Source organism: Patella vulgata, chromosome 2 (assembly GCF_932274485.2).
Source record: "Patella vulgata chromosome 2, xgPatVulg1.2, whole genome shotgun sequence".
NCBI classification, from domain to species: Eukaryota; Metazoa; Mollusca; class Gastropoda; family Patellidae; genus Patella; species Patella vulgata.
The window spans coordinates 39557210-39584808 of NC_065880.2; the positions used below are offsets into that span (position 1 = coordinate 39557210).

General features: G+C 33.6%; 1 protein-coding gene across 3 annotated transcripts in view; it reads right to left on the bottom strand.

Moving 5' to 3' along the window:
* Positions 1-2475: 2475 nt before the first annotated feature.
* Positions 2476-27599, bottom strand: part of LOC126809665 (syntaxin-8) — a 31055-nt gene continuing 5931 nt past the window's right edge. For 2 of the 3 annotated variants that reach the window (XM_056098583.1, XM_050534334.1), the window contains exons 2-10: positions 27448-27547; positions 27110-27204; positions 25666-25767; positions 23367-23396; positions 17032-17156; positions 14074-14166; positions 12911-13012; positions 11930-12018; positions 2476-2879 (exon numbers count right to left, since the gene is read on the bottom strand). In XM_056098583.1, coding sequence (XP_055954558.1) covers positions 11942-12018; positions 12911-13012; positions 14074-14166; positions 17032-17156; positions 23367-23396; positions 25666-25767; positions 27110-27204; positions 27448-27504 — 681 coding nt within the window. In that variant the 5' untranslated portion in view covers positions 27505-27547 and the 3' untranslated portion in view covers positions 2476-2879; positions 11930-11941. The remainder of the gene's footprint in view (positions 2880-11929; positions 12019-12910; positions 13013-14073; positions 14167-17031; positions 17157-23366; positions 23397-25665; positions 25768-27109; positions 27205-27447; positions 27548-27599) is intronic. The other variant, XM_050534335.1, reaches the window with a different exon arrangement.

A 27599-nucleotide genomic window follows, 5' to 3' on the forward strand; every position in this document is an offset into this window, starting at 1 on the left:
TAGGGAAAACTGGTGGTATAGTTGGGAATCCCGCCAAAGTAACCTGCAGACGATGCTTAGATGTGCGACAGACGTGAACCACAGACAGAAAGTAAACAGAAGTAGTAGAATTTAAAACAGTAAAATAACCATGTGTTTCCAAAGTAAAGAAATTCGATACACATAATATACGTTTTAAAGATCATTCTTATTAAGCGTGAACTGGCGGGTATGATTACAACACCAGACAATAGTTAAAGATTTGTATTTTTGTAAGCAGACGAAGAGAAGATTGATAGCAAGTAGATCAGTCACGGTATTCTGTCTGAATAACAAGTACTGCACCGCTACCTATAATTAAAAGGTCTTTGATGAGTCTGTTAGGACTGGTGCCAAACACCATCTTTTTTATTATTATGGTTTTGCACTGCAGTGTGGGGTCATTTGACTTCTATATGTCAAGGCTCTTGATATTTTTTAAATGGTTTGTTATGTTTTGTGAATTAAAAGTGAAAAAAAAAGAATCCCAAACATGATTCATCTCTCTAACTAGATCGTGAAACGTTGGTGAGGACGGCCTCAATCTTCTTATACTTTCACCGCGAGGTAACTCCAGAATTTCTAAAGGCCATTCCTTGACGAGCAGCAACATACCTTGTCTACAAAGTTTAAAAGTAGAAATCTGAATAGGAAGCATACTATGTGGTCGCAATCTAAAAGATTTTAACTTTGAGAGGATATTAAATCTCCCCACAAAATCCAATCTGAGCTTATCAGGTTCTCACAAAAAAGTGAACGGATGCTTGACCAACTAGACAAATGATGTCGATGGAGAAATTATACATTTACACTTTATGTGGGCTTGTACATAAGCAAAATACGAATACTGTATCCCAGCGCCTTCCTAAATTGGAAATTATGAACATAATGAAAACCCAATATGGACAGCAGTGTGTATACAATAAGTGTGCATTGTTTTCAATCCTAAAATGTGCAGTAATCATTCTACGCTGGGCAATGATCATCCCCATTTTGTGCAGTATAGTCTAGAACCATGTGTTAAAGGCTCAATACCACTCTTGTTGTAACTGAATAATATGTCCCAATCTTTATTCTGGTCAACAAATTGTACTATTTTACAATATTCCAATTAATTGATGATACAAATTTCATCTTAACACACCTAATTTAAAAAATTGGAAAAATTCAACTAAATGATTTGAAAAGCCTGACGTAAAAGCTTTTCAAATGTGACTTGGATTTAAAAATATTTTTGAACCCTTTGGACAAGTAAAATAGGATTTAATGGATAATTTACACAACAGGTAGGACACTAACACATCTAGTACTTAGAATAAGGCTATTTTTTTATTTTCCGGAGCTGTCAAGCCAGCAAGAGTGTTATTGTCCCTTTAAAGTATACACCTTTTGCATGATATAATTATTCGTTCGGTTTTTATACGCCCACATTTAAATGTGGTCGTATATTGTCGTCGCCCCCGTCCGTCCGTCCGTCGTCCACAATTGCTTGTGGACGCTCTAGAGGCTAAAGTTAATATCCCATTGACTTTAAATTTATAATCAGATTTTAGTGTATTATAAATGTTTCATTACCGAAAATTAAAAATATTTGACAACTCTTGTTGACTGCCCGGACGATTTAGCTGCTGTGGGCGTATGTTTCTTTGCCTGGCAACCTATCTTTGATATTGTATTCAAGTGTAATCCCCACTGTCTTGTAAATTGGGAAGTTTTCACAGTCATTGACCATAATCATGGTTTTCTGTGGTAATTTCGATCATTAACAGTCAGATGCAATGTCGTGATATTACAGATGATCGCGGCAATTGGGGGTGGGGGAATTTTTCAACTCCCCAGCTGGGTATATTATTGTCGGAAAATCGCGGGTAAGTCCACTGGTAGTAGGTGGGTCTTTTTTTTACGATTTTGAACCCGTATTGTTGGTAAATTTGTTTACAGGTCCAGCCCTAGGTAATAGTGGAAGCATCCTTCCGGGGGCTAGGCAGTAAAATGAAATGGGGTTTATCGTCATACTTTTCTGAACCAACTCCGGGCTAATGAAGACGGGTTTAGGCCATGCAGTGAGTTACTTCATAGAATTCTAACTGTCGTAGGTTCTTTTATTGTAAAAAGTGCAAAATTTTAACGGGATCCCAGTTGACTAATTTTGCCGTTTTGCATGGTAAATATTTCCAAGGGGCGGCGTAAATAAGCAAAACCGCTCTAACATACATATTATCAGGGTCTCTGCTGACCAATTACCCCCCAAAACGTTCTGGTGTACTACCGTCCAAAAAGCTTGTGTGTCAGATTTATACTTATCGGGTGGCTTCTCTGTATTTTATAGCAGAATAACACACGCTCGCGAGATAACTTTAAATAGCGATTTTCGGTGTATAACTATTTCCTACAACTAAATATATTGTCCATTTTTCCACATAAATTTCATTTTTATTGACAACAGTCTAAAATGTGTGAAATTTTTTTTTTATCATGTTAATCTTTCATACACAATATAGAAAACGAATTCCTGCTCTAAATATAAATATTGCATTCAGTTTTATACATCAAAGGTGTTTTTACTTCCATTCCATAAAATTATATACATAATCAACATAACAATATATATTTATATACAAAATAAACGTTATTATCATCCATTATACAAATCATTACAAAAATAGAACTTTACTGGGGTAGGCATGATTATGTATAATTTACTATATACATTTACAGTACAAAAGAAACAAAGTCATAAGCTGTATTACTATATTTTCAATGCGAAGATATTAAGGAATAAGTTGCTGTTCAGTGAAAGAAAATAATACATCACGTCATGTTTAAAAAAACCTTGTTCTTTAGACCCCTCAAATGCCGATCTGCAAATAGAAATACAACAATTATTACAAGTTGGTTGGATAAGTCAACTTATTAGAATACCACAAAGTCCATAAATTTATCTTTAGAAGCAGAGTTATCGTGTTCGATAGCATCGATAAATAAAATTGCCCATCTCTGCATAGCAAAAAGTGCTCACCATCGAATTCTGTCAATGAACATTCTACCCCAATTCGAAGCAGAGAAATCCCACAGAACTATAGCTGAACCTGGAAATTGTATACAGAGGTTTTTTTATGATTGATTTTAGTAGCCGAGGGTGTCCTCTTTCGGACGCCATCTTGAATTTCTCAAAATGCCCAAGGGTGACCGAGGTTCACCCAGCAGATTCGGAAAGAGGACACCCTAGGCTACTAAAATCAATCACGAAAAAAAACTCTTTGTATACAATTTCCAGGTTCAGCTATAGTTCTGCGGGACTTCTCTGCTTTGAACTGAGTAGAATGTTCATTGACAGATTTCGAAGGTGGGCACTTCCTGCTATGCAGAGATGGGCAATCTGATTTATCGATGCTATGGAACACGATAACTCTGCTTCTAAAGACACATGCTGACATGGTCTCCACTTTAGGGGATGATTCCCCTTCGTTTTCCACAGTAAGCGTAGCAGAGAGTGCCCTAACGATGACCCACGTCCTTTGAAGACCATCAACAGCAAACATTTAAAAACATTACCCGGGTGCATGACATGGTGATGGCTGATCGACGATTGACCACTCGACATATTGCCAGTTTTGTGGGTGGGCATCTCTCAGAAGAGGGTTGAGCACATTACCACCAAAGAGTTAGGAGTGGCAAAGGTTTTTCCAAGATTGAGAAACGTGTCCGATTCCTGACGTCCCGTGATATTCTGCGCCATTTTGAAGCAGATTCTGGTAATTTTTTTGGCCAGATTTGGCCCCGTCAGACTTCCACCTATTTTCAAAAATGAAAGATAGGTTGCCAGGCAACAAAAACACACCCACACAGCAGCTTAATCGTCCGGTGGTTGACAAGGGTTGTCGCATATGTAATCTTTGTACACTACAATTTCATACAGATCCGTTTATAATTTTCGTTGTTTGAGGGTTAAAAAGGTTCAACAAACTGAAACAGTGGCCTTAAATTAACTCTGGAAATAATTTACAGAAATTGTTGAAATTCGACAGACTTTTTCTTTTTAAAAAGAGGCCAAAATTGCTTAAATTCATTAGGATTCCCCATTTCACTAATTTAAAGGATGTTTATAAATTTCATACAGATCGGATGATAACGTTTGGGGTTTGAGCGTTCACAAGATTCAAGGAAGTGAAACAAAGGCCATAACTCTAGAAGTATAATTAACAGAAATCGCTGAAATTCAATATGATTCTTTGTTTCACCAATTTACATTATGCATATAAATTTCACACAGATCGGATGATAAATTTCGTCGTTAGAGCGTTCACAAGGGGTACCAGTGAAACAAGGGCCATAACTCCAGAAGAAATTAACGAAAATAAAATAGGCTTCTTGATCTCACTAATGTAAACGGCATATATCTATTTCAAAACAATGAGATGATGGGAGTCTGTAGAGTGTTCACAAGAAATTGTGACAGCAATATACGACCACATTTCCATGTTGGCGTATAAAAAGGTACTAGCCAGTCGTCATTTTCCTAGTAATAATGACGTCATGTCAGCTGTGAACGAGATTTTTTTAAAGATCGTTGAAAAAAAATTCTTCCCAACCGGCATCCAGGCCTTGCAACATCGTTGGCAAATGTGTGTACACATCGAAGGGGACTGTGAAGAAAAATAAATGGAAACCATTGACTTTGTACAGGTCTTTCACAGATAGGCTTAGAACTTTTCAGCCAGCCCTCTTCGTATGTTACAAAAAGTGTAACCGACAGACCAGCCCATTTTAATAGTCCCCTGTTTGTTGGGGGGTTGGATGGCCGAATGGTTAGCACGTGCGCGCTGTATCATAAGGTCTGTTATTGAGTCAATTGGCGTGGTTTCGATTCCCCGGTTGTACGTGACAAGGAGTAGAGTCGCCTGTCCAACCTCGTGGGTTTTCTCCGGGCCCTCCCACTGCTAAAGAGCCCTATGCGCAAGCGCATTATTGAAATAAAATTGAACCATATGTTAGTCCCAAATGACCTAGTTTGTGTCGAGTAGACATTACCCCCCCCCCCTTCTCTCTCTCTCCTTTTAGAGAATTATGGACGGATGGAAAGACCATGAATTGTTTTTAGAAACCAATAATCAATTTAGTAGTTGGGGTCCCATTACACTTTATCAGAACTTACATAACGTGTTAAAGTCATAATCTGAGAATTGTTACAGGAAAATTATCAACTAATATTATTCAACAAGTAAACATCCCATAAACTAGTAAAAAACGGTATTAAGTACACACGAAAACCTCTAATATTCTAAATGAAAGCCAGGCCAGAATAGAACCCCTCCTCTCTCTTGATACTACTACAGTTACGTGTCTTACTTTACACTTAAACAGCGAACGCCTATAATCATCAATTATTTATCAGGTGTTATATAAAGCTTTAGGTTTCAACTACCTTAAAGAATTAGCAAGGTGTCATGTGCATGAATCTTTCAAGGCATTATCAGATTAGGGGTACCGATCTCAGAAAAAATAGCAATAAAAGCATTAAAAGAGTGAGCCTAAATATTAGGAGAAACAGATAGAGAGAGAGAAAGAGATGAAAGTGAAGAAACTGATAATGTCTGACTGGGAGATGTTATCATGTTATCACTGTTCAGCATGATTACTCGGCTTCTCATAACATTATGTTTATAAAACATCGCACAGGAAGCCACCACAACTGAGCACAAATACCTTCAGTAAATAACCCCCAAAATATTATGTCTTGTCTATTCTCGCTTACAATAACAAACATGCAAGTCGTTACCGATACGCTTACCTTCTATAAGTACATAGACATGTTCATTTCGGACGTAGGGACAGGAGGAGATGGAGACATACATGTGGAGGATACTATTGGTAAACTAAATGGAAAGCAGATTTGATGATCCCCCTTTGTCTAAACACAAAACAAATGTTGTTGATAACCACTGAGACAATCGGCACACCTTGATGCCCCGTTTTGTATTAGTAACAATACACCTGGAATACTGCCCGACCGGTACGACCAGAGTAGACACATACACCATTTGTATCTTATTCAACTGATTTTACCTGAACCATATGACTAGCAGATTTCGCAATGTTATTGTTAATTCATCTAACATAGATGGAGGAGTGTTGGAAGAAAAAAAGAAGACAATAACTGGGTACATGTTGCAAACCTAACACAGCAGTTAAGATAATTAAATTCCTGCACCTCGATGCTGGCCTTCCTGTTATAGTGAATCGAGAGGCTGGTTATCATCATCTGTAAACAATCAGAGGATGCTCCACACAACTCCCACTTTTCATCTTAAAGGCGTAAGTTGTGACAAACTAATGCTATGGGGAGTAAAACAGATACGATGTACATGTTAATAAGAGAGGTGGAGATCTTGTACATAACATGATTTTATATTCCAGAAAGATTTCTTTTTATGCAAGTCACATTCTGGAGCACCACTGATGCCAATTTACATTCACTTGTATGATTCAATGGAATAAAATGTATATTTTTGGGCTATAGTCCAGAATCGACTTCATTAAATTGTTATTTCAACAAAAAGAAAAGACATAATTTCGTTGTTATGTCGAGATAAATAGCTTTAGCTTTTGTAATCCAGATATATAACTTTTTTCAGCAACAAAAAAGTCTTACTCTCTAGAAATCTACTTACTTTGCAGGTTGCCGAGAACTCTGAAGAGTGGACTTAACTTTCTCGTGTGTCCAACACAATAACATTTTGATAGCCAAGAAAATGTATTACTCTATAGATGAATAATTGGGTTCTCGTGCAGAACCACTGAATTTCAGGTTAAAACTATACCATACCATTGTATTTCAGAAAGAATCCAACGTCAATATTTTTCAACTCTGGTCGGAGATTTTGATCTTATAAGTTTTACCGAATTGGAGTAGATGTGCAATTCGAATGACTAGATCCTTGAAGGAACTGCTAAGGAAACCTCACACATGGTGGATAATTTAAGAAATCAAAAGCCAAACGAAAGTCTTTATGAAAAGGCACCAAGTGTTATTAATGGTGTAGAGGGTAACGTTAGTATCAGAAAATGCCAGATGTACAGAGAATGGTATTTGCCATTTTCCAGCCAGCTGTTGAGATGAGTTTTCTATTGTAACATCAAACTAAAGAAACACCAACACTCTACTATGACACCTTACCTCTCAATATCATTACATAATTAGAATTCTCTTTCTAGGTTTTTATTACACATTGTTCAGATACCAAGATGTCACAAAGTGTTCCTGGCTATACTTCTTTCAGTAAGATAATTCTCCACCCAACATCACTCACTGCTATATATCAACAATGATTTTATTGACAAAATATATACCTCAAAGGTATGTCCTAAATAGAATCTAAAGTACTGGCCTTGTCAACATCAAATAAGTAAGTTCAAGAAGTATTCATCTAGCTGGTCACCCCACAAAAAATGTTGTGTCTACCCTAATGCCAACCAATTATGGTTTATATCTACACAATAACCCACCCACCCAGTCATGAGATTTATCTACCAGACTATCCACCTTTATGGTTTATTCTTACCCATATTCAAACACCCAACAAACCTTCTTTCTACCAAATCATTCACCCAACATAGCTCCTATCTACCCTATCACCCATCACTGGTTCATCTGCCAAATCATTCAGATCACCAATCTACACCCAATTACCATGTTTTCTAAATATCTAAACCACCCAGCTTTCATGGTATTATCTACCCAAATTCTGCCATCATATATTTTTTTTTTTATCTAATCATACATTTATGCTATGACTTGAATCACTCAATAGCTATAGATATTACAACCCTGCCTACCCAATGAGCTATTCAGCATATTTATCTTCTGTTTATCCATTAAATACAGTAATTATCTGCCTGATATCCCACCAAATATCACAATTATCTAATCAACCACTCTAACAACACATCCATGCATGATCATCCACTATGACAACCAATCTAATACAAAATCATACACAAAAAGAATTTTTATGAAGTGATAATATACCCGTACAAATATTATTTTTCTGATACCATTATGTTTTGCTTCATTGAACTGGATATCGAATAAGGAAGCATAAAGTATTTTATAAATTTTTACTTTGTAGGGGGATAAATAAAACACTTTGTTCAGTATTTAGTTTGATACATTTAACTTGACAAACAATAATTAATTATTAATTAACTGTGTTTATGGTTACCAACAAAATGGTGATTTTCTACCCGATAATCAATCTGGTCAACAAGCCAGGGTAACCATGTTATGCAACTATCTATATAATCATCAAAATGACACCCTTTCTGAAAAGAAAAGCATGTACTTAATATACCCCAAGGAATGTACAATTCACACCCATAACAATTAAAATAAAATACCTGACATGAAGTTTTGGAAAATTTATTATAAAGGAATATTATTGACTCATGACATAAAGAATGATTAACAAATTTCTGAAATATTTTCTCTTAATTACATGCTGTTTCTCAAAATGTTAGAATATAGTGAAATAATTTTTTTTCCCACTTGAGGTTCAACCACTTTTATTCTTTATAAAAATGTTTACAAATCTTTCTCCAAAACAATTTACATAACTGGGTTCAAAATGAAAAACTTCTGATGATCTTCTTATGATGGTAGTGTGCTCTGTTTACAGTCTAAGGTGGCAGACTAATGGAGGGAGGTCATTAAAATCAAGATGATTATATCTCTGTTTAAATAGCATCATTAGTAAAAAGGTTTCACTTCCAACTAAATATACATTCTAAGAGAAAATGAGCAACAGATTGTTTCTATTAATAAATATTGTAGTAACTATAAGTTACAGCGTAGAATACCATTTGTTGCTACATAAACATAGACAAACATTTCACATTTTATCTTGGAAAAAATAAAGCAAATAATTTGTATCAAGTTATTTAAACTAATCTATGTCCTGGAAGATGATTTGATTTATTCTAAACTTGTTTGATACCTATTGTCTCTGATAATCATCTGGAGAATACAGAACACACATGGTTTCAAATAAAGATGGTGTAATTAAAGATGTTAATTTGCCTATTTTAATGATTCAAATTTGTATTAAAATATTCTGAACATCTAAAACTATAGGCAAAAGGAAACAACTTATTCTATGCTATACAAGGTTAAAGTACATAAGTCTCAAAAATGGCATTTTTAGCTATTTCAAAATTGATATAATGATAATTCATGGTTTATGCATTTGATGTTTCTAGCCTAAGTGAGGGAAATTTGGAAAGGTATGGATTATATGTAGCCAATTTATCACCTGTACATCACGGAACTCAGCAATTTGCTTTTTCTAGAAATACAATTCAGCCATTAGCATCTGATTTATAGGGGCACTAATGACTAATATGAAGTATAAACACTAATATTTTACAAATAGTTGGCAGAAAATTTCTTTAAACAAGCATTATATGCAATATGAAATTATAAAGTAAATAATTAATGCAACTTAATTGTGTAAACTCAATGTGAAATTTTTTTTAATGAACCCTTAGATTTTAAACACATTTTCAGTATGCATAAAATAGCTTGCTTTAATTATATAATGATTCTAACAAGTGGGTAAATAATACTGGTGAAAATAATTATTAGTTGAGCTTCCACCACCCTACTGCATTAAACAAGCGCTACCATAATTGGGCCCAGGTGAATGGAAATGTGTAGAGCATGATGTCAACACCAGAGGACAGATGTATCTACTAATCATATTCATCTTATTTTCATAGCAAAAATAACAAGTTGCTGCTATTAACAATATCTGTGATTAACTATCTAAATGTGAGAAAAGTTCAAACAAACGACTGTACAACCATCGAGTTCAAAGGAAATCTAGCAGCAATATAGAAGAAACAAGAGCAATAAAGTTTGAAGTGGTGTACCTACTAGATATATTGAATGAGAAGTGGGGCTGATAACTTGATGTTTTCAACAAAAAACTACTAGTCGAATACCACTTGGTAAGAAGGGCATATAGAGTTCAAGTTTATTTAATTAGATACTCAATGTTATTTTAGTGAGAACCCCAATTCGAGTTTTATCCCTTCATTTCCTTTTTGCCGTCTGTGATACATCTAGAAGGTAATAAAGCCTTTCTGCAGTGCTAATTAGAAGCAGTGTATGATGTCATTTGATCGTTTGTTGGCAAATAATCATTCTAATTAAGAACTAACAAATGGTTGTAAATAAGATGTAAGCAGACGTCACTGACAATACAAGTAACATGTGGGTGATCTAATAAACTGGATACCCGACATTCACCATGCTGGGGTTTTCTATGTAACAATATGAAAAACATCCAGTCTAATTATAAATGTATAACATTAAATAACATTTTTATAAAAGACCAAGGTTAAATTTGGTTGTTAGACAGCAATACAAAGTAGCACACCTAATCATAATAATGGCATACATATTTTATATTATTTTTTTAAAAACAATATCAAACTGACATAAAGCCACATCTGTTCAGATTGGTTAAAAAAAACATGCACCCACATAATAACCAATTGTCAATAACATATCTGATCAAAATATTGTATCTGATTAAATTAACATATTATTTGACAATGAATAAGGAGGTATATATATCAGTCCACCCACGTTAAGCTTTTAAAGTGAGCAGGGATAAACACTGTTGTCTCTACTGGCACAAAACTGAAAAGGCATCCAGATTCCAAAATGAGGAGTTGTTATGGGAGCCTGCAAGCCTGGAAATAAGGCAGCTGTCAAATAAAATATCAGGCACAAATTGAAGCTTTGTCACACCCAATCACTTGGGTGTCTTTCATTATATCCAGTACATGTCTTTTTTTATTGTTTTAATATTTTTAACACGTCATATCCGACAAAATAATAACAAAGTCAAGTAAATCTAAAATAACTGTTTCAAGGCCTGGGAGCCAGAGAGCCAGGAACCTCTAAAGCTCAGTAGGTGCTGTTCCAGGTACACGGTTGTTTTAGGATTGTAAATTTTTGAAAACATGCTTCGACAGTTAAGAGAGTCAAGTGCAATAATTACGATTCCAGTATTTAAAAGATATACATTGCTAAGCAACTAGGCATATACCCACTAACAGCAAAATCGTTTAAGCTGTTGATAATGGTTATGACTATTTGAATGTTTTGAAAAGTATGTTCCAGAAATTAAGGTAATAAAAACTTTTACATATAGATGGGATGGTCCTTATTTAGTAATTGTATTCACCTGTAACACGGAACAAATTTCCGTCACTATGAAATTCTGACGAACTAAAACAACTAACTACACATTGGTTGTCACATGATCTCCCATGATGAATGGTATGCAATAATAATGTTTCCTTATGTCTTAGCCTTTCCATCTTTATCAAAAATAAACCAGTAATCATAACTTAAAGAGCAATGTTTTTATCTAATTTGCAAAATTTGACTTTTTTTATAAGCAGAGTTTTTTTTGTAGATTGCAAATAAATTCTATCTTTTGAATACATCAGTCAGGCATTATAACGACAGCTTTCTGATATGTTTGCGAAATCAAAGTATATTCAATCTCAAAAATTATGCTTCATATAAGTTTCTAATGAGTTACTTAGAGCAGGAGTAGACTGGTTGACCGAAAGTATAGTGTAGTCTCAAACAGAAATATACGAGATCAAAATAATCAGCTAAATATTTGGGAGATTAAAAAATGGTCAAATCTCTAGTCATATTAAAAATGGGATATAGCATGTATTTAGGTCAGTTTTAAATTCTAGCACAGACTGCACAACTGTAGAATGAATCTGAAGTTCAATAGGGTTCTAGTGGAAACATGCCAGCCGTTTTCATTGAGAGTGCAATATAAAACGATTTTTTATCAAACTTTATTATATTTTAAGAACTTACCAAATGAAATAATCAAGGTTTATGGTTGTATGGCACAGCTATTATCACAACAACTGCTATAAATAATAAAATAATGACCACCCAATATCCTGCAAAATAAATACATAAACCAACTGTTGGCATGGTGGCTAATAAAAACTGACATAACCTACCTTCAAAACATTTAGCAGCCCCACTTATAAATTACACAACATATAAATCACTATTTAATTTTATGATAAGATCGGGTTGGAAACTGCCAAAATTTCTCCTTGTGTCACTGAGGTAAATGTATAAAAATATAATGCTAGTTTATATGATATTAATCTCTTTTTAACACAATACCACACATAACCAGACAACAGTATATTTACAATGGTTTAGTATTTGTAAGATAAAATTTTAGATTTCATTTTAGCCTAAATGTTGGTTTTATTCTAAAATATACAGTTTTTATATGTTTTGTAAAAAGATTGCATTTAAGTAAATATAGAGTTTTTAAACACACTCTCTGTCTCTCTCTCTCTCAAATTAGTACTACATTTGCTTTAAGGGGTTATCTACCTCATTTAAGGCAATGAGGGACGTACGCCTATAAAGTCAGTTATCTAGGCACTTAGGGATAGTGTGGAATTTGAAAACTTAATTGGCCAATTAAACCAATACGGAAACTAAAAGTTTGTATTTCTTTTAAAGAGTATAGGGGATCTTCAGAAAGCTGCACAGGATTAAAGTTCTCTAAGAGTCATTCACACAGAATGAAGCATTTTCATTCACTAAAATGTATCTTGAATTTCTCCTTTAAAGCCCAGCAAAACAAAGCTTAATAATATGGCATTATGATTAATAATTAATGTTCCACTGTATTCTAAACATACATTTAATTAATGCAAATGTACTGGTAACAATGTTTTAGGGCATCTGCAAAGTATCAATTATCATATTTCAAAATAGTCCTGTCAAAATTTCTTACTTTAAATGATTACTTTAAAAAATACCTACCACATGTACCAGACTTTCTATCTACTATACTAATATGTCGAGTTTCTTTGATTAGACGCTCACCAGTTCGATCCACATGATCAGTGATATCATCAATTAATTCTGAAAATTTTTTTTGACTTTAATGTATTCATATAAATGTAAGCTGAAGTGGTTTTTTGGTTTATTCATGGGATCAATAACATAATTAAACTTAACCATAATTAAGACGTCATCCTGCAGGTGGCTGATATGATAGTCAGTTTTATTTTAGTAAACATCTATAAAAATAAAGCGCTATTTTTTTCCTTCTTAATTAGCATCAATTAGTTTTTATAAAAAGGAAAACTTCCTATCAGTGTGATTCTATATGTAAACAGCTGTGATCACTATCAACATTAAACAGAAATTGGTACTTTCGATATCTCAATGGTTGGAAAAAAAGTAACTTTTGATAAAAAATAAGGGGTGTTCAAATTAGAAAGCATGCTAATTCTGATGAATCTATTAATTTACTACTGTGATACATTTCAAGATCGTACACACTGTCATTACAGCTTTACTATACTAACCAAGACCTTAGATAATAATTACCCATTGGCTAGTCGGATGGCTGAATGGTTAGCGCGTGTGTGTTGTATCATTCATAAGGTCTGTCATTGAGTCAACTGGTATGGATTTGATTCCCCAGTTTTAGATGAGAAGGAGTAGGGTCACTTGTCCAACCACATGGGTTTTCTCCAGGTCCTCCAGTTTCAGCCCACTGCTAAAGAACCCTACGCTCAAGCGAATTATTGAAATCAAATTGAACATATGTTAGTCCCGAAATGACAGTTTGTGTCGAGTGGACGTTAAAACCTATTTCTCTCTCTCCCATTGGCTAGTCTGTCATTATTCTCAATATGAAGTGATAATGCCTCTTTAATATTTTTAGTCTGTGTTTTACACAAAATAATTATTCTTCTGGTTAACTTTTCTAGTCTATTGAAAACCACTTCAGCTATGAAGGCAAAATAGGTTCAAGGCAAAAGTAAATGACAATTGACTAATATTGCTAGCTTAATATAAAATATATAATGAAATTGAATTCAAAAGTAAGTTTTCATCTCCTCGTATATATACATCTAATAAGTGAAATGTGAAAATGTTTAAAAGACCAAAAAAAAAACCCAAAGTGGTCTTACCATTCTGGTTGTCAACTTCATCTCCAATATCTAAGGCCATTTGTTTTTGTCTGGCTATTACATTAGATAAGGCATCTAAACCTTTGTCTTGTTCTGAGGAATATATTGAAAACTTGCTCAATTTCAAATGAGAAGATTTACTTTTTAAAACAAGTTTAATACATAATCCTTTCGTATTTCTACAGACTAATGAAATATGTTCACCAAGTTTGCTACAATTAAACTGATAGTCATAATCACATCACAAGTATCTGAAATAAACTATAGTCAACTTGGTGTGTTGACAAGATAATAATCAAGGACAATAACTCTAAATTATCAGAAATTGTAGTAATTGATATTTGTCACAATAATCTAAAGAAAAAACCAATGGTGTACCTAGAGCTTGTGCATAAGGTCAAAAGTATTGCCCCCTACAAAAAAGAAGGATCAAGGGAGGACTCCCCAGCCCAACCCAGTGTCCCTTTTTAAGTTTGCTAATACAAAAAGCAACAAACATTTTAAAGTAGGTCTGACTCAGACAATGTCTTTCACTATTTTAAAATATTCAACAGATTGAACAAGGAGTCATAACTCTAAGAAGTAATTTATGTATATCGTTCAAATCTGATACACTTCTAGCTCTGCATCTCATTAATCTGAAACTGCTAACTTCATACAAATCAGATGTTAACTTTTGTCAGAAGAAGTGATCAAGGGCAATAACTCTGAATGTGTCAATAGGATTCTTTGTTTCATTAATGTAAACAACATGTATAAATTTTAAAAGATCGGATGATAAATCTGTTGAGTCATAGCTATCAGATATCCACAAAAGAGTTTTTTGCCCTGTATTTAGGTCTTCTAATATACAAATGAAATCTGTATTATTTAACTTTTTTTTTTATACCGATCTCTAATCTAATGTAATTTACTGCAGAGTACAGACCCCTCAAGTAGATTTCATTTTTCTATGTAAATGCTCGAGACAAATCTATAGACTAATAAAAGGTAATAGAAACATGGTGTGAGTGATCTAAGAGTTTAACAGTATTGATGTTATATTACTCCAGTCTGATGCTGTCAATCATTACTACTTACATCTACAGATATAGATGACATTACCACATGGGTTTATTTTTAATTGTCACACACCACACACACACCATTAATTACAACCAATTAAATACAACATCTCTCCAGTATCCATCACCTTATAACAATATGTCTGTCCTAATCACTCATCATAAGTGTCAGTTTTGACATCAAAGGTGTTTGATCAAACAATATTGATATTAATCTAAAGCAATCTAATAAGTGTGACTAGGTGCTCTATCTATAATACTGTCTAATATTGGTCTAGATACTCATAATTTATATATCATTCTAGTTGATGATGACAATTTCAAAACAAATACTATTTCCATTTGCCTATAGTAAATGAAAAATATATTTTTTGTACAATACAATATTAATAAAACAAGCTGATGTCTCATGCCTCGGTCACAAAATAAATAGATGACACTAATTAATTATCTTTTAATAAAGCATATAGCTCCAAAGGCAGAGTTATTATGTTCTGAAGTCAGACAACGATCACACTACTTTTCTCTGCTTAGCCAAGATATTCACCTAAGGAACAGCTACACCAAGTTTGAACATTCTACCTCAATTAGAAGCAGACCTATACTGTGTTCCAAAGGGTGTGACAGACAGATGGACACTGCTAAGCCTAAGCAGAAAATGAACATCTACAACAAGTCTACCTCAATAGTCCCATGCCATCTTCGAAAGATGGGAGATGACAAGTTTTAAAAGCTTAAAATAGCAGTAGTGTTTTTAGCTAATCTAAGCCAACCATGTCCAGTCATTTCCTGGAGTTATGTTCATCCACTAATTTTTTGATTCTTACAAATAGACACATTTCTTAAATACAATGTAGGCCATTCTAACACCTAATGTACATGTATTTCATTTATTAACTCACAATCAAAGCCATCCTAATACATGTACATCATTTAACTCACAGTCATTCTAACACATGAATCATTGAATGTACATTATTTAACTCACAATCAAAGTCATTCTAACACATGAATATACAGCATTTAATTCACAAAGTAATTTCAGCACATGAATGTACATCATCTAACTTACAATCAAAGGCATTCCAGCCGAGGGTGTGGATTTGTCATAACTTTTGGGGGGGGCGGACGAATCCTGGAACATTTCATTACCAAACGAAATAAATAATTACGAACAGTTTACTGTACCAGCGTTATTTCAATGAAGGCTGTAACTAGGGGTAATATGATGACAATATGGAAAAATTGACTACCTACACCAAAGCTGCATAAATATTACTTGTTAATGAAGTTAAGTGAATCGTCCAAAGACGTTCGTTCTACGATCAGGACTGTTCTCTTTGAATATTTTAGCGACATGAAGGGGGTCATTATGCACCGAACACGTCATCAAGTGGTTCAGTGGGTTTTGCGTCATGGAGTTGCGCAACCAAGTTTTGATATGGCGCAGAGTGCTGAAGAATCGCATGCAGAGCAGGAACTAGCAGGTTTCAGCAGTGTGAGATGAGAAGAGCTTCGACAGAAGGGAACATCTGCCTCACAGACATAATGAGGAACGGTTCGTGCACAAGTGAAATAGATTTGGTCGAAAACTGGCGCTTTAAGAATGGCAATTCTTGTTCCAAGTCCTGATTCCTCCAGATACGTAGAAACAAGCTCACCATCATGTGGAATAGCCTATAAACTTGAAAATCTGTCCTGGTGATCAAAATCATTGGGGGGGGGGGACAGAGGCCTATTCGCCCCCCCCCCCCATCCGATTCTAAGGGGGGGACGCGTCCCCCCCTAAATCCACGCCCATGATTCCAGCACATGAATGTACATCATTTAACTTACACAATCAAAATCATATAATTAAAAAAAAAAAATTTGAAGATAGAACTTTCCAACAAACCTTGTATTACCCTTTGTTGTTGAGCTTGTAAGTCAGAGTTCCCCATATCATGTAAATGATCTGGTTCAGCCCCTACTCCCCACGGATCACTGGCACCAAATGTGTCTGCTCCTAATAATGAACTTCTGAAATAAAAATGACTCTATACAAATAGCAATTATTCCTTTAGCAAACATAAACTTCATACATTAATGCAGTACTTTATGTATTTCCTACCTTAAATTCTTTTAAAGGACTGCAATGATATACATGTATTCAAACATCAAAAATAATACAGTATGAGTCATTATTCCTAATACAATATAAATATTTACAATTATATGAACAATAGAGTAAGAAACTATAATACACAAGTATAACAGAATTCCCATTTAGTAACAGTATTTAATATATTGAATAAAACATAAAATATCTGTCTTTTTTCTGTATGTTTATCTATATCTTTACAATGTTGTTTTGGACCATGAAATGAAGTAATAGTTGATTCAATAATTAAAATATGACTCACAATACATATCACGACACATATCATAAATACATATACAAATTCAAAATTCAACAGTGTTCCTAATCTATAGATCAGACATGTCCAAAGATAGTTTATTTAAAATCTGAGGTACATATCGGTACATTGATCTATACCCGATAAAAACATACACAACTCTTTACATTGAAAAATATGAGTAATAATAAACAAACTTTGGCTTATTTAAGTGCTGTAATGAAGGGTATACATGACATGTTATATATGGTGCCGGTCAGCTGCAGGTTAGGGATTCCTGATAATGATGCAAGTCTAGCAAGGACCTCTACTCGAGGGAAAAATTGAGTCAGATGAGAAACTTTTTTATTTTTCGGTGAAATTAAAATATTGTCTCTTTAAATCTAACACTTGAGTGGAGTTTTGTAACATGGAATTTACCACATGCATTGAACTTATACCATAACATAATTTGTATTTGCAATAATACAAAAAAATAAATAAAATAGTTTAATGAATTGTAAAAATATGTAAAAATATATAGATCTTATATTGAATGCAGTATGCAATCCTTCTGCTTGAGTGTGACATTTAGCAATTTTGACTTTGCCAATTGTCTGCAAATACATGTACTGTATCAATATTTCAATATCAAGATTTGAAATTCACTACTTATGTATAAATTACTTTGTTTCAATTGTTTTCTAATGATTGCCACCCTGTGTTGGTTTGGTACTCTATTTCGAACTTAGAAGAAAATGTACAATTTAAAATGTTTGAACTTCAAACTACATGTTAAATTTGTATGTGTTAATCTTTAGTATAAATAATCAATGTAATAGTCTTTTTATCAGATTGTCTTTGAACTGCATGATTCCTGACCCTTGGTATTCTAAGTTTAAGACAGATAGAATAGCAGCTACATTCATATCATTGTCCATCAATCCCCAAATTGCATTCCTGCATCTGAAGAAATTAGGCCTCTCTGCCCATGTTTGTTAAGGGAATAAGATTCACAAACAAGCGTGTTGATTTACCTCTCAGAGAAAATTACCAGTCATTGCTACAATGTAGCCTGCTGATAGTTCAAACAGTGAGGTGAGAGATTTGTATAGTCATGTCGGTGATGAGGGTGAGAGGTTCACCCTAACTAGTGTCGAATAGACAGGTGCTAATTCAAACACCTATCTCAAAGAATCGCCTGCCCTTTTGTCCCAAAAAGTGAAGGAGTGTGTTTGTCGCACAGGGTTGGGCCTGTACCAACAAAAAACTTTCAACTTAACTGGACCTTTTAAAGGTACTTGAAACATTTGTGCCTACATGTGGGCTGTTATTACACAGTGTATAGACTGTAATATAACACAGTGCTTCAACCTCCTCAACTTTACCAATATGCTGTAGTGAAATCTAGAGAAAACTATTATTATAGAGTTTACCTGTCAATTAGATATAGAGGTATTTTATCAATTACAACTAACTGTAATAGAAATTAGAAGGGTTTGTAGGGTACAATCATCTAGAAGTGAGACTGGTACTTACCTTTTCAATTTATCTTGGATCCTTTTTAAATTATATTTATAAGAATCAGTTTGTAAATGTATGCAGAAATTTCTAGGTAATTATTATGTGTCAATTTGTTGCCTATAGCTATACCTGAGGCAAAGTACATATATTATAATAGTCATAATAACTGTTAGTGTTATAATACATGTCGTAATGAATGCATTATATTTAATAGACAATAAAATAGGTTGCCAGGCAACGAAACATATGCCCACAGCAGCTAAAACGTCTGGAAGTCAACAAGAGTTGTCACATATTTTATCTTTTGTCTGTAATGAAACATTTATAACACACTAAAATCTAATTAAGAGTAACAACTCATTAAATAATTATCAGAAAATCATTTGAATTTGTTTGGCTTTTAGTTCTGCCCCATGCTAACTTTTAGTACACAAAACATTTAATATCATGGACTTAGCTGTTCAACTTATCAAAGATATGTTGCCAGCAAATGTAACATACGCCCACAGCAGCTAGATCGTTTGAGTGGTCCACAAGGGTTGTTGTATATTTATTCTTTTGTAGGTAATTGGGGGCATTTACAAGACAATTTCATACAGATCAGATTATAATTTTTGTAGTTTGATTCGGAAATTGCTGAAATTCAATAGGATTCTTCTTTTTCCTAATTTAAATGATGCATATAAATTTCATACAGATGTTAGAGCAGTCACAAGGTGCAGCAAAGTGGAACAAGAAACATAACTCTAGAAGCAATTAACGGAAACTATTGAAATTAATTAGGCTTCTTCATCTCACTAATGTAAAAAAACATCAATTTTAAAACAATCAGATGATAACTTTTGGCGTTAGAGCGTTCACAAGGAATTGTGGACGATGGACTGACAGAGATATGGATTGGGCGACAGCAATATACGTCCACATTTCAACGTGGGCGTATAAAAATCATTGAAAATCAATATACTTGATCGTCTCAAGACCTTAAACTCTGTGTATCATCTACAGTCAATCGAATGATAACTTTGGCCTGTACAGCATCCACAAGATTTTTCGAAGTAATCAAGGGCCATAACTCTGGCAGTAATTATTTAAAATCCTTGATAATATATAGGTGTCTTTGTCTTATGACCGTAAACACGGTGTATAAATTTAAAATCAATCGGATGATAACTTTGGTCTCTAGAGTCTAGAGCATCCACAAGATTTTTCAAAGTGATCAAGGGTCATAACCCTGGCAATAATTATCAGAAATCATTGAAAATCAATACTTCCTCGTCTGATGACCTTAAATACTGTGTATAAATATAAAGTCAATCAGATATTAACTTAGCCTCTAGAGCGTCCACAACATTTTTCAAAGTGATCAAGGGCCATAACTCTGGCAGGAGGGGCGCCAGAACGACGCGAGGGCCAGGGTACCAAAAGATTTTGAAATTTGTCAATTCCGAGAAAGCTGTTTAAAGCGCTTCTAGCATTCCAAATTCCAACATAAAACCCTTTAAAATACATGATAATGAAAGAGACGAAAGCCTGATTATTCACAAATGAATAGACTAGTAAAAAGGTTGAAAACTTTCAGCATTAGGGCATGGGTATACATGTATACCCCAGAAAAGGGCAGGGTACCATTTGTATACCCTGGTACCCGGGTTCCGGCGCCCCTGTCTGGCAGTAATTATCGGAAATCACTGAAAATCAATAGCCTTCATCGTTTCATGACCTTAAACACTGTGTATAAATTTAGGGTCAGTCAGATATTAACTTTAGCCTCTAGAGCGTCCACAAGCAATTATAGATGCCAGATGGACGGACGAACGACGACAATATACAACCACATTTCAATGTGGGCGTATAAAAACTGATTTGCCTGTGATGATCGACTCTTGTAAATCTTTTCTACAATTGAATAATGGAATTCCATAAATAATTTTTGTAACTTTGTAAAGCAATTCTAGCGATCATTACTGAAAGGTTTATAGCCTCTATAATAGTTGTTGTGATTGAATTTGATGCATTTGCACTAAATAATATATTTAAATTCCTTCACACATACCATTATTATAGAATTAATAGTCTTCTTATCAAATAATGTTCCTTTTAATAAATACAAAACAGCTGATTCTTCGTGTGAGTGTAGATCTTAATTTTCAGTTTTTAACTGATTTAATCTGGTTATAATCAATTTTAATGAACTAATCTAAATTGAAATTGCTGATGGAATTTATTGTAACTGCACAATATATGAATTTTGTGTCGATAGCTAGTAGGGAGAGAGAGAGAGATGTGTTTAATGTCCACTTGCATGCCACAAACTATGTCATTTCAGGACTAACACATGGTTCAATTTCATTTCAATTGTCATTAGTGTGTAACTGTGATACAATTAAACATTTTTTAAAATTGGATAAAAAGTGTGACCTATAGAGGCTCCACAAGCTAAAAACATTATTTTTCGTACAAGGGCCATAATCCAGGAAATTACAATCCGATATGTGCAAATATCGAAAGGAACCAAGACAATATAGTCCACATGAAAATGTGGGCGTACAAAAATGGTATTGGATCTTAGAGAAAGCATTGTATTAATTTAATAGAAGTCTCTGATGGCATTGTGATAATAGAAGTCTCTGTGCTGTCTCATGTCTGGTGAGTTTGTCTTGTTTTTGTTTTTTATTAAAAGTTTGTGTCTGCAGTGTAAACTTTGAACACTGTCGTGTGTGGTGCAGTCTCCCTAGATTTATATAACCCTTTAACTCATGCAACACCTATTCAAATTTCATAAAGATTCCATCTGGAGAGATACAGGTTTGGAATAATGGAGTATAACAATGGGACTTGAGTTTGAGGTTGGAAAACTTTGGGTTCCATAAAAGATAGGTTGCCAGGCAACAAAACATATGCCCACAGCAGCTAAATAGTCTGAGCCGTCGACAAGGGTTCTATCATAATTATTCTTTTGTGGGTAGCTGTCTAGTCTTTTGGATGGCACGAAAAAACAAGGTCCTGTGTATACATTGGCATGCACATAAAAGATCCCTTGGCAGCTGGAATTCGGTATAAGAGTAGGCCATAGTGCCTACATTAAACCCTATTTCATTTCATTTCTTTTGTGGATAATGGGGGGCATTTAAAAGACACTGATATCAATTTCATATGGATCAGATTATAATTTTTGTCATTTAAAGGAGCATTATAAAAGATTAGATAAAGAACTGATAGTTCACGCTACAAAAGTTAAAAAATAGATAATGAAAAGGGAATATGTTGAAAATTTCAGTCATACTACTTCACTGAAAGCCGAGTTATTGCCGATACAATAACAGTGTAGCCTTGATAGTCATTGCTACCATTGTTACGATAATAAAAAAAAGTCACGCTTATCCATTTTTATGTTAAATCATCAACCGCAAATCGTTTTTAAATCTAAAAAACATCTAGAGTATCCGATGGCATAGAGAGTTGGTTATGGTCTTTGTAAGTTAATTAATGTCTAATTAATAATTTATATAACATTTAAGGCATAAAAAGCGTTTTTAAGGTTCTACAAACTGAAATAAGGGCTTCAACTCTAGAACTAAGCCACAGAAATTGTTGAAATTCGACAAGCTTTTTGGTTTACCTAATTTAGACATTGCATATAGAAGTAATTAACGAAAATTGCTGAAATTCGATTGGCTTCTTTGTTTCACTAATTTAAATGATGCATAGAAATTTCATACAGATCAGATGATAACTTTTGTCATTCAAGCTTTCACAAGGTTTAACTAAGTGAAACTAGGGCCATCTCTAGAAGTAATTAACGGAAATTGCTTATATTCGATAGGCTTCTTTGTTTTACAAATCCAAATAATGCATATAAATTTCATATAGATCGGATGATATATTTTGTCATTCGAGAAGTAATTAGTGAAACAAGGGCCATCACTCTAGAATAAATTAACTGAAATTGTTGAAATTAAACAGGCTTCTTCATCAGATGATAAATGTAGTCTGTAGAGTGTTCACAAGAAAATCTGGATGACGGATGGAAGGATGACGACCAAATAGATCACATTTCAAAGTGGGTGTATAAAAATCCAGTAACTCTAGACTCTTGATGTCAAAAATCATGAGAGGTCAGATGGGTGCAAGGTATTGTGACGAATAAAAACATAAATATGCTGCCATACAAAAAGGTTTGGAAATGTGTGTTGTCATTGATAATATGTGATACGGGTTAAACCAATGATCTGCCTGCAATAAGCAGCATAAATGGGAGAATGTCTCAAATAATCAAAGGGAAGTAACTACATGTAAGCAGTGTTGTCAAGATTTCTAAAAAAAATCCCACCTATCTCCTTTCTGAGGTGAACCAGCAAACCTAATACATTGAAAATAACTCAGATCAGATATTCTATAAATATGAATACATAAATTAAGATAATTGTAATGTTTTTTGTTGACTTACTGAAAACCTTGTTCTTTGAGAAAGACTAAACTTGCCAGCCAGTCAATTTCAAACCATATTATCACTTGGTAAAAGTATACAACTACATGAATAAACTATTTCCTACTTATTTCTAGGTTTGTGCATCTAGTTTGAGAATGTTGTCACTTCAAATTCAATGTTCATTTTCCATGATCAATATAAAATAATAAGGAAGAGTAACATATCTTGCTAATTAATGCTTAAATCATATTTAGGGCGGGGCAAGCAATATTTACATATTTTACAGTTAACACTTGTAATAAAAATGGTGTGAAATCTGGCTAAGGACTTTTCTGATGATTATTTTGATAATTGAAGGCCAGGGGTTTTAATGAATTTGGCAATGGATTTCGGTGTCTGATTTATCGTACTTTATTATCATATACCAATGAAGAAAAAAAGGGAGGTTGTCAGGCAACCAAACATACGCCAACCAGCAGTTTAGTCAGTCAAACTGTCTATTAATGTTTGAAACCATTTTTATGATTTATAATTTTGAAAAATAATTACTCAAGAATCCAAGCTAGTTTGAAGAAAATGTATGAAGAAATGTTGTGCATTTCTGGCAAGTTTTCCTATTTGAGCATCAAGGAAATAAAAATAATGGAAACAATGCTGTTCAGGCAAAATTCACCTCATAGCATACAACCATTGTGTATGTCTGTGTTAATTAGCTGGGATAGCGCAGAAAAGTAAGAAGTAACAAAGTCGGAACAAAACCCGAGAAAAACTATGAAAAAGACCAGTGAAAGAATCAGAGAATTCAGACTGGTAATTAATGTTAAACATGCATGGCAATATGACAGAAATTCAAAGTCTAATGAATAACATATCTGTATAAATTTAACAGTTACACAATTTCAACTCAATTTAATATTCATTATTAATACTGAATCGAGACTTATTGAGATGGTTGTTGTGTATAAATGAAGGGAGTTGAACCTCTGGATAGCATTTGACTGTCCCTTTCTCTTTGTCTCTTTTCATCCCACTTTTTCCGTTTCAAAATGGTGTTTAAATCAATCAAGAAAATGTTCATAATCATAAAATGACCTTAATGGCATTGTAAGAAATAGATAATTTAATATTACATCAAACAATGATTTCCACTTATTCTAGATTTGGATCTATTTTTGTTTTCATAAACAGATGTGTAATGTTTGGCCTCCTTTAAGCTGTCGCAAGAGGGACAGCTGGCGCTTCCTCCCCTGGAAAAAATTGCCGCACCCAATGGTGCCCTTGTCCATTGGGGAGAGAATCGGTTACCCCAAAGGGTGCCTTTGGTGCCCTTTCCATTGGACGTGCCCACGACCAACGTGCCCCTCCTGCCCCCGCTAGCTATGGGCCTGATTTCACAAGCTATTTTTGATATCCCTTTTTTTAAAGTACCTCACTGATGTTTGTAAATTCATGCATATATCTATATTACACTTAAAAGTTTAATCAAAAATTAATGGAATGAAAACTGGACATAAAAGCTAATAAATTCAAAACTGTCACAAAGAATTGACAAGTGAGAGGAGTGTATCCAATACAGTAAAGGGGGATAACCCCTGAAAGACACCCTCATTAATTATCTAAAACAGAATTTTTAAAGTACAATGCCAAATCTAATAAATCAAAATACAGTAATGTTAATATACCATTATGATGTTTGATAATGAATAAAATGTTAATTTCTGGGTAAAAGTATAAAATCTTAATATATAATTAAACTATAAGGTCGTACAAAAAATATATTCTGGTTCTCAGCAATCATTTTAAAAGATCTAATCGGGGAGGGAAGTTTTTATCTTTATGTTTCTACTTAAGTCAAAGGATCACTACATGGATAATATGACTTTTCTATGCAAATCAAATTGCTGTTTATAGGAATGTATGATTATCCAGTATCATTTATGATTGTCATTAACATTTATCAGTGTTGTGTATGTGATAAATGAGCCTATTGATACATTGAAATTTTTTTATAGATCTATTTCCTGTAACCAGGATAAAATATTTAGTTCAACCATCAATGAGCCTGTTTTTAATTTTTATTTATATAAATAAAAACAGGTCATGCAACCCTTTTGAAGTGACACAGGATTATCTGAGTCTGAGTACCAAAATATTTTTGTTTACATGGCCTTACTGTAAAAGCAAAAAACAATGCACCCACCTGCCTGCAGCACTCTCATTTCGAAATGCTTGATCAAGTTGTTTTTCTTTAGATGTTAAATTATCTATTAACATCTGTCTTCTTTCTACTTCTCTTTGTGTTCTAATTTATATGACAGGAAAATACTTTGTACATTGGGAATCACTTTTATTTTGTTTTCTATTCTGTCACGTTATAAGCCTCTATAGCATCCACAAAATTTTTCAGTTTGATCAAAGGCAATAACTCAGTGAGTAATTATATAAGATCGTTGAATGGCTTGTTTGTTTTTTTTTTCAACTTCAGTTATTTAGTGTCAACAGAATTTTTCAAAATGATCAAGGGCTCTAACTCTGCCAGCAATTATAGGAAATCATTGAACTAGGCTCTTCAAAATAAACACTATATGAGTATATGAATCTAAAGTCAATCAGGTGATAACTTTAACTTCTGGAGCATATTGTGGAATGATTGATAGGCATAATGTAGGCACATAAAAATATGTTTGGCATTCCTTATACTATAAATTTCCAAATATTTAAATAGTTGGCAAATAGAACAGTTGAATTATTGACTTCTCTGTTAAAAACTTGCTAGTCTTCTCCATTTATGAAATTATCTACAAAGAAACCACACCTTTTCCTCTCTTGATAAGACTATACACAAAGCTGTGTAGTTACATAAACCAAATGGCTCGCAAACAATTCTGTAGTAAGTAAAACAGTTCTATTCAGAAACCAGTCATTGTTTAGTTTAATTAGTATTTAACTTATTCTGTTCAATACGGAAATGTAATTTGTAAATGATATCCCCAGTCTACATTTATTTGAGTCAATAGTTTAAGTTTTGTGTAACTTAATTGTACAATTCTAAGCTTGAAACTTAGGTGATGTATTTTGTGTAAAATTGGTCTCATTTTGATTAAAGATGCATTATTCAAGAGCTTAATCTGCTTAATGCAGGTTTTTCGTTTGGCCTCAAATATTATATAAATCATTAATTAGACATTTATTTACATGCCAGGCCCATAATCAACTCTCTAGAACTTAAGATGGTTTTGATTTTCGACAGATTTAAATATGATTGGCAGTTAATGACTTAATTTAAAGATAGGTTGCAAGTCAACAAAACATATGCCCATAGCAGCTAAATTATCAAGGGTGGTCACATATTAATTCCTTTGTAGGTATTATGGGAGGCGACAGCAATATACAACCACATTTACATGTGGGCATATGAAATATGTGGTAGCAACAACAATCGAGATTACATTGTTCTGCAAACAACGATAACTCCGCTCAGAATGAAGTAATTTGACTGAAATTTTCAACATATTCCCTTTTCATTATCTATTTTTTAATTATTAGAGCAAGAACTGTTAACTCTTTATCTAAATCTTAGATAATGCATCTTTAGTTTAAATATAACTAAGATAACCCATTTTCATTATATTTTTAAAGGATACATATGATAAGATGAAGATGATCTCATTAGATTTTGACGAAGGCGATTTAATTCACTGGAAAATTGTTTCATATTACTTCTTACATGAGCAGATAACTGAAAAAACAATTATAGATGTAATTCTCTTTATACCTGTAGGTTCAAATGATTACATTTATTAAATTAAATTTGAGGTCAAATATATATAAATAGCATAAATATTAAAATGTCAACATTAATTATACATATTTGATAAAACTGAATTACAGTGCATATGAAAATTGTTATGCTAATTTTCATTAAAAACTTGTCAGGTAAACATGCTACTTGGATAAAATTATGTTGAAAATGTGTGTTAACCTTTGTATATGTAGAGCTTGTTCTATTATGTTTATTGCGTTCGTTGATTTTCTCCATGATTTCTTGACCCTTTCGGGTACAAGAATCGTATTCTGTCAACCTGAAAAGAATTAAAAATAGAGCTTTAACTCATAAAACTACTAGCCTTCAAA